Source organism: Sorex araneus, chromosome 5, assembly GCF_027595985.1.
Source record: "Sorex araneus isolate mSorAra2 chromosome 5, mSorAra2.pri, whole genome shotgun sequence".
NCBI classification, from domain to species: Eukaryota; Metazoa; Chordata; class Mammalia; order Eulipotyphla; family Soricidae; genus Sorex; species Sorex araneus.
The window spans coordinates 177,283,433-177,299,342 of record NC_073306.1 but is presented as its reverse complement, the minus strand read 5'-3'; the positions used below and the strand labels follow the sequence as shown (position 1 = coordinate 177,299,342).

The 15,910-nt window shown below is 33.4% G+C and overlaps 1 protein-coding gene across 2 annotated transcripts in view; it reads left to right on the top strand.

Annotated features, from left to right (window-relative positions):
• Positions 1-10,886, top strand: part of GABRA2 (gamma-aminobutyric acid type A receptor subunit alpha2) — a 137,640-nt gene extending 126,754 nt beyond the window's left edge. For both annotated transcript variants that reach the window (XM_055137930.1, XM_055137929.1), the window contains exon 10: positions 2,980-10,886. In XM_055137930.1, the coding sequence (XP_054993905.1) occupies positions 2,980-3,276 (297 nt within the window). In that variant the 3' untranslated portion in view covers positions 3,277-10,886. The remainder of the gene's footprint in view (positions 1-2,979) is intronic.
• The last annotated feature ends 5,024 nt before the right edge of the window (positions 10,887-15,910 follow it).

The window sequence follows — 15,910 nt, the reverse complement described above, 5'->3', positions numbered from 1 at the left end:
CCTGAGCAGAGATCCAGGAGTAAGTCCTGAGAACCTCCAGATGTTCAACCACCAAAAAACAAAACAAAAAAAACTTGAAATATTTCTGTTACTTATCCTATATCCCTATTTTGTCTTATTCTTCAAAAGATTTCAAGTGTTCAAGTGTCCAACTCAAGCCTTAAAGGAGAAAAATAAGAACAATAAAATTAGACTCTGAGAAAATGGGTAATATGAATTAATATAATTAACAGAAATAAGGTAGTATGAATTTCTAACACTCAAAAAACAACAACAATAAAAACCTTTTATAGGAACATTAACATTTGAAAATTATCTTTTGGCAGTGAGCACTGTTTTGAACAGTCAGCACACTGCACTGTTGATTTTCATGCCCATGAGGGTTTAAGTGTAAACCAAAAATTATACAAAATGAAGTAAATTATTCTAAAGGGATCAAAACTGGACAGTCTATGATTAACCTGACTGGTGGATTGATTGAAACAGAAGCTTTCCATGATACCCAAAGAAACCTATATAACAACGTCTCTCAACTTTTTTAAAAATAAAAGTTCGTAATTGATAGGGCAATGTTCTTCAGTATTTTCAGAATTAATAGCAAAGTGCAACAGTCATGAATACCATCTGATTTTAGCAAAAAAAAAAAATAGTGTTTGCACCTTCGATTTTTCACCAATTAATGGAATGAAACAAAAGGCACCCCCTTTGTCAAAACATTTCAATCTATAGTCCATAGTCCAGAAAACCTTTTCTGCTTCAACAGTTTAGAGTCCTGTTATTAGAGATAAAATAACTCCCTAGAGTCCATTTGAAACACTTATCACCAATCTACAGTAAAACAAATGGCTCCTATCAAGGATTGAGGGAACATTTTTGAAGCCAAATGCATGACTTTATAAACTGCTAATCTTGCTTCTATAGTTTTTACTTATATTCAGAATTGAATTCAATTGAATTAAAACAATGAAGAAAAAAGATGAATTTTGCTTATAACCATCATAAAAGTTACATGTTCTGGTGAATTTCGATATCACCTAATGGTATCTGCAGTATTGAGATAGAATAATAATACCAACTTGCATATCTAATATTTAATTCACAATGCTAGCATTGTTATTCTGGTTATTTTCAGAGCCATGTTCATTTTATTTGGTCACAATATGTATTCTGACTGCTTAATGCCACTGCTCTAAAACTTGTTGATATTGTTAGCATCATATATATACATATATGTAGGCATATATATGTATGTATATATGTGTGTATATGTATGTATGTGTATATATATATATGCGGCTGATATTTATTCAATTCAGTTGGTCCCAGGAAGAATTGATAAGAATTATTCAAGCGTCAGTATTTTTATTCTAAGTTTATTTCTTCCATTAAAAATCCCTTGAGGTTTTTCCACACGGTTATTTTGCTTTTCCGGTGATATAAAGAATGTAACCTATCTGCATCATTGTCACTTGTTTTCATTATCTCCCTTGAAATAGATATAACTATTGTTACTTTCCACTAAGACATGGTTGTTAATGCAGTTATAATCTAAATTATTTAATTTTATTCTTATTTGATTATAGTTTTGTTATAATTGCCTCTTTTTCATTTTTTAAATTTATTTATTTATTTATTTATTTATTTATTTATTTATTTATTTATTTATTTATTTATTGCCATCCTCAGCAATACTTAGTGACCACTCCTGGCTCAGTACCTAAGTGTGTCTTTCTTGGTAGTGATTAAAAGGAGATGCAAGGGCCAGGGAAGGGTATGCCAAGCCTGGTATACATGTCAGAAGAAGCACTCACCTTTACTCAACAGAAATTCTAATGAGAAACAAAGATATTAGTCAACTGGTCACAATCATACAAGGAATTTACCAAATTTGAAAAATGCTAGGAAGAAAATAGCATGCCAATACATGACAGAAAGAAAACAAAAAACTTGAAAAATAAAATTGTTTATAAGGAAATGAAAGTTACACCAAGAGCAAATATGGAGGTTATTGACTTTTTTTGTGAACAATAAATGGAGGGAAGTAAGCCATTCCAAATTAAAGAAGTAACATGAGCAAGGGACTAAAAAATAATACTATTCTAAACATGGAAATTATTTAAGTGGTCCTAATACATACTGGCAAAGGAAGAAACCATAGTGAAAGTGTTGATTTTCTCCTCTGTTCTAGGAGGCACCATTTTAATAATTTGAGCAGAAAAAACTATGATTCAATTTATAAATGTAAACTCTCTGTGATGGGTTGTCTGTCCAATGATTGAAGGATGTCAAGCCAAACGAAAAAATACAGTGCAATATAACTTGGTTTACACAGGAGCCAAGTAGTAGCCCAAACTAGGACAGAGAAACTGTTGGGGGAACAGAGAAATTGTGGACTATAAGGAAATAAATTTTGGATGAGCTAGTGAAAAACTCCAATAGTTTATATTTAATTTTCCTTTTGTGTTCTAAATATTTGTATTACATTGTTATTTGCATATGGTGATAACTTTTCAACATGTGAGTACAGCTTATGATTTTTACATGAGTGAAAGAAATCTAATCAAGCTGAAGACATTAAGTTTACTTAAGTGTTTTAGTTCATTGGATTGATTATTCCTCTAATTAAGGTATTTCTGTAGTTCACCTCTTGATGTACTTATTCATTCAACAAGAATATCTGTGATGGGTAAGGATTAAAAACACATCATTTATTAAGATTCTGCATTTTATTGTTTTTCATATAACAATAACGTTTTCCCTGGGAAAATCCTTCCATTGATTTAGTTTGGGGGCTCTGACCCTCAAAGTTTTAAAACTTAATAATTTTACTTTTTTCATAGATAATTTTGTTAGGTTAATATTCCTCAGAATTTGAGATGGGGTTTGAAAAATGTTAAATAGGCAGAACACACATTTTGTTGATTTTTGAAAATATACTAAACCCACATTTTGTTCACTATTGTATTTTTCATTTAATAGAAAAAAGAAAAGACTACTGTGGTGATACAGAACAATGCGTATGCAGTGGCTGTGGCAAATTATGCTCCAAATCTTTCTAAAGACCCAGTTCTCTCCACCATCTCCAAGAGTGCAACCACTCCAGAACCCAACAAGAAGCCAGAGAACAAACCAGCTGAGGCCAAGAAAACTTTCAACAGTGTTAGCAAAATTGACAGAATGTCTAGAATAGTTTTTCCAGTTTTGTTTGGTACCTTTAATTTAGTTTACTGGGCTACATATTTGAACAGGGAACCTGTATTGGGGGTCAGTCCTTGAATGGAAACTTGGGCAGTTTGGGGATATATAGCACCATTGAACTTGGTTTGTTTTGCTACATAAGGGTCTGACTAATAACTGCTAATCTGAGAACCAACGTGTACAGTATGTATATAGTGATATAGCTTACCTTAGACGTCTCAAGGAGATAGACCTTTGCTAAGTCCTGACACCATAGGCAGGAAGTGCCCTTGCTAAGAGAGCCATTGCCTCTTTTTAAAAAAAGAAAAAAAAAAGCTTTGCCCTAGGGAATAGTTGAAAGCGACTTTCAGGTAATCTGATTGATTTCCTCTCTTTTAACAGTGATGAAAATGGGGACCCTATGCTTCACTTTAGGGGCCCTTTGCATTTGTTTCTCAAATAGGAGTATTTTTTTTTACTATCGCCTAACTATAAAGTAAGATAACATTATCATCCCAAAATGAATTCTTTTACATAACAGAACGTCATATCTGCAACATCAGTTTCCTTCCTGAGTGCTCCAAATCCCTGCTAATATAATTGGAAGCTTGGCACACATCAAAAATATAATAATTTTGAAATCAGCTTTTAATTATTCTGTGTAGTATTGATAGCCATGTACATATTACAGCATGATCAGCTCAAATAATTATGAGTCAACACTGACAGAAAGTTAACTATGCCTAGAATTTAATCAACATTGGAATGCCATAGTCATTACACTTTTAATATAAGGATTTATTTGAAAAAGTAATCACCAAAATCAAATTAATTATTTTAGTTATTGGAAACTACCTTAAATTGAAAATTAAATGGCAACTGTGTCTTAAATATTTCTAGGTATGTATTGTATTGAAATTGATCAGTTAAATTTTTTGGTGCTGGAGATGAGAAAGCATCCAGCATGGCTTCAATGGAATAGTGTTCATATTGGATTAGGAAATTGTGCCAAAAACTCCCACTGATGAGAATTCATAGGTGTCACAACATATTGACTCAGCACTTATACAATTCTCTTCTTTCCTGTTTACTCAAAATTCTGCCTTAAGGCTTCTTCTCATCAGGATTTAGAAGCCACTAATTATAAAGGAAAGGGTAGTAAATTGGCACATTTTTCTTTCTTCAAAGCTGGTCTCTCAGATAAGAATTAATGTAAATCTGCTTTTGTAAATTGCAACTTTAAATTTTGTTGACTCAAATTTACAACAGCTTTGTATACTAGGAGAGGTTTTGGTAAGAGCTGAACATTTTTAAATTGAAATTTTAAAGTATCACAGATTATGGATTAGATAACAGGCAGAAACATGAACACACACATACATGCGAACACATGATTAGCTAAATTAGAAAAGACACACAAAGGTAACTAAATTAGAAACTAAATTAGAAACCACAATTTTCAATTTTATAAAATTTCTAATTGCAAATGTGTAAAATTCACACTACTTTTAATATAAAAGATATTCTTTATGCCCCTGAAATATATTAACAAATTTAACAATTGTGTCTCATCCCTGGTTCAGTGTTTTCGGCAAATAAACCAAAATCCTTTTGACTCACATATACATTAGCAGTTATCAGTTGACTTTTACTACTAGATACACCCTAATGTTGGTGATTTTGTAGAAAAAAGTAGTCAAATAGTGACATTTCTTGAAGTTTTGTACAGTATTTCAGTATAGTGCATAAATAGGTATGTTCATAAAAACAATAAAAGGAATATATTATGAAAATAAGCAAAATTACAACGAAATTTCTATTCCTTTGCCTCATTTGATTTTTTTAATTTTGTCTTTGTGTAATTCTGTATGTGTATTGCATGATTATATTAACACCAGGGTCACAAACTGCATCTTATTAAAGGAATTTTCAGTGAAGATGGTCTTGACATTAAAAATTTCCGCACAAACAGTAAACCACATTCCATAACAAAATAAATTCCCTTATGATAACTTTTATGTAATCCATAGTTTTAAATATTCAATTTATCGATGCATTGAAAAAAGAAAGTATTCCATTTTTACACGTTAAAATAAGCATAGCTCTTCTGTGTAGTTTAAGAAAATATGCAGTAGTGTAAAGGAAGTATAAAGTGCCTGAGGGCAAGCAATAAAAGCACTCTGAATGGTATGCATTATTAGATACTGAAAATTATTTTGATTTGAGTTCTTTATTGGTCCCTAATAGCTTGTTCTTATCACAAATTTACAAACATTTATATGTAAAAAATAATCTAAAATAGCACTTGTGTTGAATAAAAGATAAGACTCATCTCTACCTTGGGTAAAGGGTTGTATCTACATTGAAAGCATTAGCTTTACTAACTTGGATAATAGATTGACCAAAAGTATTATTGAATTTTTATTTTTATTTTCATTTATTAAAATGTTTTTTGTTTAATGACACCCTTGCAGCAATATTTTCTGATAACATGCAGTACGTTTCAGTATTATGACCCTCTAAGCTCATTGTACTTTTTCTAATGCAACTTCTAATCTTTTAGAGGTTAGATAAATTACAGGGTGCTTTTGATCTTGTCAAGAAAAGAAGGATGTGCAATGAAAAAGCATTTTAAATTACAGAAGCTTGGCTTTTAAAAAATAAATTTCCTACCATAAATCATTATAAAGACCCACAGTAAAGCAGATAGGGCGTTTGCCTTGCACGCGGCTGACCCGAGTTCAATTCCCAGCATCCCATATGGTCCAAGAGTAATTCCTGAATGTGTGAACCAGGAATAACCCCTGTGCATCGCGAGGTGTGACCCAAAAAGAAAAAAAAAAGATGGATTTATCACTGATTTTTTTTTCAGGAAACATTTATATATAGGACAGAAGTGTCGTTAGCCAGTTTTTTAATGAGTGAAACATTGACAAAGGGTTGTGATCTATACAAAGTGTCAATAGATACACCCATAGAGCAAATATTAGAATGTCATTCCTGTATAATTATTTCTATGACTCAGTTAATATTTATTCAATATTATTTCACTCTATAATTTGTACACTCATGGGATAATTCCATTTATACACATTCAGAGAATTTAGTTGAATTTCTGAATGAATAAAGTATATTCAGTTTTATTAAGAGTTTAATTTTGTTTAAGGTTCACACATACTCATCTAGCACTAAGAACTATTCATAAGTGTATAAGAATATATGCTTATAATTATATGGTGCATGAGTGTTGGCTCATCTGTTGAAACCATGCTCCTGTTTTGTTCAGTCTATTCCTACATTCTCCCCTATTATGTTTCTAAAGTAGATATAATTAATTTTTTTAAACACAGAGAAACTATTATTCAATTCATCTTCTTCTTTGGAGTGTATATCTCATATGTTAGTATGGACTTGATAATTCTTGGTTGAGCAAGATGAACTCTGTCCTAATGTTATCATAGATTATGAGGGCCACCAAAGTACCAAAACGGTAGAATCAATGGATACTACAGTATAACCTGTCACCAATCCAATGGGATGGCAAGGGGGGAGAAACCTATCACCACCTGAAAAGTCATGATTCATTTTGTATGAGAAAGTTTTGTTTCGAATTTTCTATATTTAATGTCCTAAGATAATTCCCATGAAATTCCAGAATATTTATTACTGAATTTAAAATCTGGCATTATATTAATAGGTTAATTGAATATGTTGATCCTATTATGTCTGTGTGTGGTTCTATTTAAACAACTATATGCTTGAGCACCAAGAATGCTATTAAAAAACACATATTACAGTAGAAACCAAATTATATTGTTTTAATCCATCAAATTCATGTTTTGAAAGTGAAAAAGCTAATATGATTATTTGATATAATTTTGTGAGATCAACATTTATATAATATACGCTGACATTTTCCATTGCATTTAACCACACATCTTCAGACATTATAAGATAAATTTAGAACCTCCAAAACAATGAAATACCGCAATTGGAAAATATCTTAAAGACATAAGTACGTAACCAGTAGACTGACACGTTGATTCATTGTCTTCTGAGGAAAAGGAGAAATTATACGTACATATTGCAGAAATACTTAGCAGTCACAATTCTATCAAGATATGCATATAGATTAAAATGCTTAAATAGGATAAAGTTCTTACAAAAGTATTTGATGAGGATTCACTGTATCACTGTCATTCCGTTGTTCATTGATTTACTCCAGTGGGCGCCATTTGTGACTTCTCCATTTGTCCCAGCCCTGCGATTTTAGCAGCCTCTTCTTACTCGTCTTTCCCAAGAACCGGAGTCTTCTTTCAGGATCAAGGGAATGAGATCTGTTATTGTTACTCTTTTTGCATATTGACTATGCCACAGGGAGCTTGCCAGGCTCTGCCTTGCAAGAGGGATAGGTAGCTTGCCAGGTTCTCTGAGAGGCATATATATTTATTTCTCTCTATGATGATGTGCTGGGGAAGGTTATCATCAGAAACTTTTTAAGAAGTTTATTTAATAATCTTTAAACATTCAAATTATTGACCTCTGGTTTTGAATTTTACATCATTGAAATGCTATGGTTTGTCCATTTAATTAAAAAATATCTTCTGGGATAAAATCTAGAACCTCATACATGCAATGCATAGACACTACCATTGAACTATATTCTTGACCTCTTTTTTTTTCTTTACATAATCATATATTCCACTTCAAACCACCTTCTGTATGTTCTATCCAATAGGACTGGAGCGTTTGCACAATGGGTAGGGCGTTTACCTTGCACGTGGCAGACCTGGGTTCAATTCCTTCATTCCTCTCGGAGAGCCTGGCAAGCTACCGAGAGTATCCCGCCTGCAGGGAAGAACCTGGCATGCTACCCATGGCGTATTCAATATGCCAAAAACAGTTAAAAACAAGTCTCACAATGGAAACATTACTGATGCCTGCTCGAGCAAATCAATGAACAATGGGACGGCAGTGCGACAGTGCAAAAGAAAAAAATAACTCAGGTTTGTTTTTGTTTTTTTTTTTCTATTTGCAGTGGGGGGAGTCTAGGGGCCACAACTGGCAGTACTCAAAGATTACTCCTGGATCTTTGCTCACGGATTATTCCTAACATGGCTCCAGGGGCCATATGGAATAGTAAGGATCAAACCAGAGTCAGCAGCGTGCATGGCAAATGTCTCACTGCTGTACTTACTCTCTGACCCCTCGGGTTTATATGATGAGAATTGTGCTATGTTTGTATGCGTGTGTATTTGTTTTTTGTTTTCCAGGAATAAACATTTTGAGAAGTTCAAATAAACTTATGAAACTAAACAATTTTATTAATGGATTCAATCACAAATGCAACTCTTATTACACTAACAATTGACTAAGTCAAGTGAATAACTTTTCAGTAAGTCACTTATTACTTGGTATTTAGTCTAGATCCATATATATGGGTAGATAACCCTTCATATAAAGAAAGTAAGCTTTTTTTTTTCTTTTTGGGTTATACCCAGCAATGCACAGGGGCACTCCTGGCTCATGCATTCAGGAATTACTCCCTAGAAGTGCTCAGGGAACCTTATGGCATGCTGGGAATCAAACCAGGCCTGCAAGGCAAATGCCCTATCTGCTGTGCTATCACTACAGCCCCCAAAGTAAGCATTTTTCTTAGATCCTGTTGATTATTTTGAGCCATTATTAAAGACTACATCAGAATCCTTTTAAATTTGAATAGAAACTTTATTTTTCAATTCCAATATTCTCATTGGAGGTTTTTTTCAAGTTTCCATCAATTTGGTTGATGGACACCAAGTCACATTATTCATTTATATTCAAAGGGTAGTTGTAGTTCTACACCTTTTTTTAATTGAAATATTTTTTAATATTCTTGTAGAGATTTCATGACCTGATAGTTAATAATCCAAGACTTTGATTTTATTACTTCATTCTGACTTCTTTACAAACATTATTATGTGATGTCAAACTTCTAGTTTATAATTTTGATAGGCTCCATCAACACACTGGCCTAAAACCTATTTTTGGCAAACTTAAAAAACCTTGATTTTTTTTTTAATCCATATTTATATGATGCTTCTGGGAAGCATATCTAATAAGATATCCACCACCCATTTTTTTACACAACAATTTTTTTTAATCACTAAACTTTTTAGCAATCAAGAATCCATTTTTGTGGAACTATTCAGAAGCATCAGTTATTGAATAAATCTTGAATCTCCATCTTCAATTAATACTTAATGAACCTTCTTTTTTAATTTATAGTTAATAACAATTGCTTATGACATAGATAATTATATAAAATGCTAATAACTGATTAAACACAAAAGAAATAAGTACTTCTCTTTCATTTTTTGCCAGTTGCATATTAGAAAAATGCATTTTTTACTGTATCTTTTAATTTCACGACACTGAAACACTGGACTTCAAGAATTTTACCCTGATATTATCACTTTGTTGAAAATAACTACATAAAGAAGTCTAAACTGCCCACAAATAAATGTTAATTTGGGGGATTGCAAGTGTTGAATTAGATTAGTTGGTGTGAAAATTTCACTTTGTTACACTGTTTTAGATGTCTTTTCTTATTATAACATGCTGTCAAGTGCAATGCTATATTATTGGATAAATATAGTATGGTAATTCCAACAGTTTTTTTTTGTGAAATAAATTGAAATAGAAATCAAAACAAAGTCACACCAATTTTTTTACGGATGGCTTATAGATTTGTTTTTCATTTTTAAAAATAAATAGTACAGTAGTTGTAGCAATGGATTATTTTAAATACAACATAATATGTATAGAGTTATATTATGTGATTCTTTATATATTATATAATATATTAATATACTATATTATACTAATATATAATATATAATAATAGATTAATAAAACCTAACTTAATTCACAGTTTCATCAATTAAACTTTACCATACATGAATAACTATTTGACTCCTTGTTGATCTTGTCTGCCTGTATCATGATTAATTTCAAGGTAGTTACACTATTTGTTTCCAAGAACCATTTACATAGCTTAGCTAAAAATACAGGTTTTAGTGTGTGCCAGATTGAGGATGTGAACTTTAACAAAATAGTTATTTTATAGGGGATAATAATGACAGTCTGGGGCTGGAGCGATAGTATAGTGGGTAGGAGTTTGCCATGCACTCGGCCTATCCATATTCCATCCCGGCATCCCATATGGTTCCCCAGAGCACTGCCAGAGGTAATTCCTGAGTGCGGAGCCAGGAGTAACCTTGAGAATCACTAGATGAATCCAAACATAAAAAGCAAAACAAAGAATGACAGTCTTTGAAAGCTTCATACTTTATAACTAAGTTTGGAAGAGGTAAAAAGAAGAGTGAAATGTTGTCCCTTTACTCAAACTAACAATAAAATGATGTGCACCAGAAAGCTTATGCACTAAACTTCAATTACTCTTGTAAGGTAAAAATGGAAATGTTTTGATTGACAGTATACTTATATGATAGGTAGTCTGGTATGAGAAAACCATTTAGAAATTAATGTTTGTAATTTGTGACCTTGTTGTAACTGGAAAAATTTTTTTGTATGTAAGATAATTTGACATTTATTGAGTATGTCATTATTGAGTATGTCATTATGCTTGCTGTTTAAAAAATTCTTAATCATATGTAAATTAAACTAAGCATTATCTTTTTGTACTTATTAAAATTAATTTAAATATATTTAATGCAAACTTTGTGGTTTTGTATATAATCAACACAGATTTTTAATCGTCATTGATTTTATTATTTTATTATAAAAGTGGATCTTATATAGGAATATGATATTGACATTTTATAATATTAATCTTGAATGTTGTAACTTCTTGAATTTATTTTATAGCAAAAAATTAGAGGGTGATGGGAAATTATAAACCTATGCTGAAATTTTAGGTGAAGGGATCATGTTTTGTTTTGTTTTTCCCTTTTTGGGTCACACCTGCACAAGGGTTAATCCTGGCTCTGCACTCAGGAATTACTCCTGGTGGTGCTCAGGGAACCATATGGGATGCTGGGAATCGAACCCAGGTGGGCCACATGCAAGGCAAACACCCTACCTGCTGTACTATCACTCCAGCCCCTGGATCACATACTTTTACTGTTGATTTTAAAGTTCCAAGAAGGAGATGCTTTGGAAAATATTAATTCAGTCAGAAAGCTGGCTACCATCTGTCACAAAAAGCTTAGCATACATATGACAGTAGTCAAAGAAATACTAATTTTTATGTAGTCTCAAGTTAGTCTTATTTATAAACAAGAAATTTTGCAGTTTCCTTGTTTGGACTCTGTTAATGATTTAATGCAATGTTAGTAACATAAGCTCACCCTTTGATTATTGCTGTAATTAGTGAAATTAATTATTTAAATGTCAAAGAGTACAACAGTAGGTAAATTTTACCAATGTGGCATTTTTTCATACAATATTCCATAATCCTAACCACTGAATCCCCTTAAAATCTCTAGTGGTGAAAATATTGTTCCAACTCTAAATTAAATACATCACAAAGTCTAGTTTAGGAGAGCTTAGGACTCTCAGTATAAGTTTACTCTACTACTAAATGTAGTTTTCATTTTATAGTCATCTTAATGGATATTCCTAGTTCTTTTTGTTTTATGAAGTACTGTACTTGCTTTCTTCAGTTTAGTCTACCTAGAGTTGCTCATCTAGTTTAGTCTACATTGATATTATAAAATGTAGCATATTTTAAAATTATTTTTACATTATTTTTACACAAAGTATATGAATTCAAGTGATAGCAAACATTAAATTTATAACCATACTTGAAATTTTGTCTCATTAAATTAATTTAGTATATGTGCTGCCAAAGTGAGCATTCATTAAATTCATTTAAAACATCCTTAATTACTACCAGATAATCTGGTTAAATGTGAACAGTGCAAATCATATATATGTATTGAATAATAATGTATCATTTTCTTTTTCAATTTTTTTAACTGAATCACCATGAGATATAGTTACAAGCTTTCATATTTGAATTACAATCACACAATGATCAAATACCCATCCCTCCACCAGTGCACATTCCCCACCACCAATATCCCCATTATACTCTCCCTTTCCCACCCTTCCCCTGCAGTTATGGCAGACAATATTCCCCATACTCTACTTTTGGGCTTTATGGTTTGCAGTGCAGATACTGAGGTTATCATGCTTGCTACTTTATCTACTTTCAGCACATATCTCCTATCCCGATCGATTCCTCCAATCACCACTTTTCACTCAGCTTTTTAGTGAAGTACTTTAAAATATGGTTTCATGGTTATTTTTTATATTTGCCTGGAGAAAGTGATGCAGATAAAGTGGAAGTGGTGGCGGCCAGCAAGTCTTTGTACACACGTGATTCCCAGGTTCTTCAATAGTTTTTAAAATAAAAATATTGAAGAATAAAGATGCTCAGACTCAGAGTTGGAAAGTAGAGAGTTTTTTGGAAAATAGAAAAGAAAAGAAGCTCCCCCAAGTGGGAAGAAACTTAGTATAGGACTGAGTTAAGGTAACAGAGTTTTGTGAAGGTCATTTTAAGACTCCTGTCATTGCTTATCAGTTGGCAAATGTTTACAAAAGGTGCCAGAAAATTGCAATGATGTCTAGTTGCTCTAACTCTTTCTGGGCACTTTTGCCTCTTATCTTGGTCTCCCTGTAGGCCTAGGCTCCAGGACAGAGTTTTATGGTCCTGAAAATCTCTATGACCACTGGGGCAGGACTTTGGGAATGAAATGTATCAGGTTAATGGAGGGTAAAGGTGGCCAGGGGAAAATGCCTTGAAGAAGGTGGGTTCCTTCTTCACTGGCAAGGGGAAACAAATCATCCAGGCTTACCTGCCAATTATCTCAGTTTCTCTGTCAGTCTAGAATCCTGGGTAGAGTTTTATTTTCCAGGGAAGCCCCCAGAATGCTGAGACAGAACCTTGGGGTTGGATTGATGGGTAAAAGATGGAACATCTGGGGGAGAAGAAATTTTGCCTAAATCTCTCACCAGAAAGGGAAAACTGAGGCATTGTCTTTCAAAAGTAAGTTTAATGTAATAATGAGGAAAGTTCCAAATTCATAGTAAGTTACAGTCAGCAAAATGCAACATATACTGGAGCAATGGCACGGTGGGCAAGGTGTTTGCCTTGCATGCAGCCGAGCTGCTTTCGATTCCTCTGTCCCTCTCCGAGAGCCCGGCAAACTATCGAGAGTATCCCTCCCGCATGGCAGAGCCTGGCAAGCTACCCATGGCATATTGGATATGCCAAAAACAGTAACAAGTCTCACAATGGAGACGTTACTGTGCCCGCTCGAGCAAATCGATGAGCAACGGGATGACAATGCTACCGTGCTACCAGCTATTTTATAAATCAGATCTTGTCAAATTCATGTAAAATGAGGCAAAGTATAAATAGAAAAATTTAAGTTCTCTCCTTGTATGGGTCACAGGTACTGAATTTTTGTCCTCAAGTCATCAAACTCTAGGCAAGAGACTCAAGAGTCCATGGCCAAATTCAGAAAAGACTATTTAGGAAAAGGGAATGGAAGCAGCAGGAATGCAGGGAGCCTCCCAAGTTACAGAGGAGTTTCACAGAAAGAATTCAGAGACAGGGTCTCAGGACCTAGGGTCATCCAGGGTGTTAGGCACCATCTAGGCTGCTCTTGTGACCTTCCATATCAAATTCCCCCTACTCTAATACCCCCAACCCCCAATTTTGCCCTATCAATCTCTCTGAAAGATTCCCAAAGGGAGAAACTGAGGCACCCAAGGACTTTTTATGGAGTTAGAATTAAGATATGAGACCATGGATATTGCTGAGAAATCAGGCTCAAAGAATAGTATAGTCCAAAGACTGCTGCACTCACAAATCGAAGATTTTATTCCCTCAAACCTGTGGTCATTATGAGTTGGTAAAGACTTTTTGGTGCACATTGAGAAAAACAAAACAAAACAAAAATTAGAAACTCAGGTACAGGTAGGAACAAGAGCACTAACTCCATCCATTTCCCTTTAGAAAATGTGGAATTCTTTCCTTTAATCATTATGGAACTTTCCTTCTTATTTCCCATAAAGATTTAACAAGTTGAGACTTCTACCAACAGTAAAAAAAGGTGCCATTCTCAACACAAACCTAATGCCATTTGTTGTTTTGAACAGCAGTTAATGTCTAGTTAGAAAAATATTACAGGGGCCAAAGCCTAAGCTTTGTTTGCACCAGCCCTGGTTTAATTTGCATCCCAATGTGACCCTTCCACCCTAGCATCTCCCTTTGAGCACTGCTGCGTTTGCCCTATTGGTCCTCAACACCACAAGGCCTGAGCAGTATTTCATCTCGCTCACAGAGCATCATCAGCCCAATTGACCATGGAGTCTCCCCTAAACCCCTTAAGCATTCATTGCTTGGAACCCTGGCTGTCAAAATTAAAATAAATTTTTATATCACCTTATCAAAAAGTGGAAACTGATTCATCATATTTCTTCATTTATATGCTTCGTTCTGTGTTGACATTTAATAATTATGTAATTGTGGCACATGTAATATAATACTTCACATAAATATGTAATTCTACAAATAGGCTCTGTGAATTGTGTGCAAAGGAATGAGAGGGAAAAAATAAGAAAATTATAAGATTATAAAAGTATATGTGGGGTACGTAATAAAACAGAAATTATGACTAATGCTACCCATTACTATTCAAAACAATGACATTGTGTGTCATAATTATAACCTTTGTTTTACTCTAGCCGTTCATGACAGTTTTATTCTCAGGCAACTCAGAAGCATTGTCAATCCATGTTAACTGCAACTAATACATGGGTCCAAGTTGAAGTACCTCAAAGATTGCAAATAACATTTTCATTCCAACAGAAGAGTGTGTGCTTTGAAACTATAACTCTTGTAGTGAAACTAGAAACTAATTTGCCTTCTTTTTAAAACATAGTGAATTACACTTTAGAGACCTTCAAGTATTTAAGAGTATATGACAGTAGATCATTTAGTCCTCGAACTACAGAGCTCTTTACAAAATGAGGTTACCTTGATTATTCAGCGAGACTTACTGGAGAGATAACCCACTCATTATTTATTGCTCCCTAAGGTAAGTTTATCCTTCTAATGTGAGTCATACAGTTAGAAAAGATGGTAGAAAATATTGCTACTTTACTTTACTGGAAATGAATGCCACCTTGACCCTCAAAAATATCCAGTTCATCTTCAGCTCATTGGCCATGATTTTAAAAGTTTATAGAATGGCTCTAGTCTTCTTCCTTAGCTCAATAAAGAATCTGTAATATTAATTCACACTAGACTTCATGGGTTAAAGTCTCAGCATAGGTGAAAAGGCAATACAAAACTAGTACAAAATAGTCTGCTTCCAAAGGCAGACTGATGGCTTACTGGGTTCATTCACATGCTTGGTCTTGAAAACCTGGATACGGACCATGGGTCACTCAATGCAGGATATTTAATTGTTCTTGATCCTTGGAATATAGTTTACAATAGACTTATACTTTGTAAAAATCTGTGTGAGCAGATAAAATTCAATCTTCTGACAGTTATCAGAGAAAAAATATCGCATATATCTGTGGAAGAAAACACTAGAAGTCAAGATGGTAGAGAATAGAAGAAAAATATTTTACAACAGATCTGTTTCATACATTTCTGCACGTTTTATTAGCAGAAGAATCTTTGTTTCGGAATATATTTTCAGATGTTTAC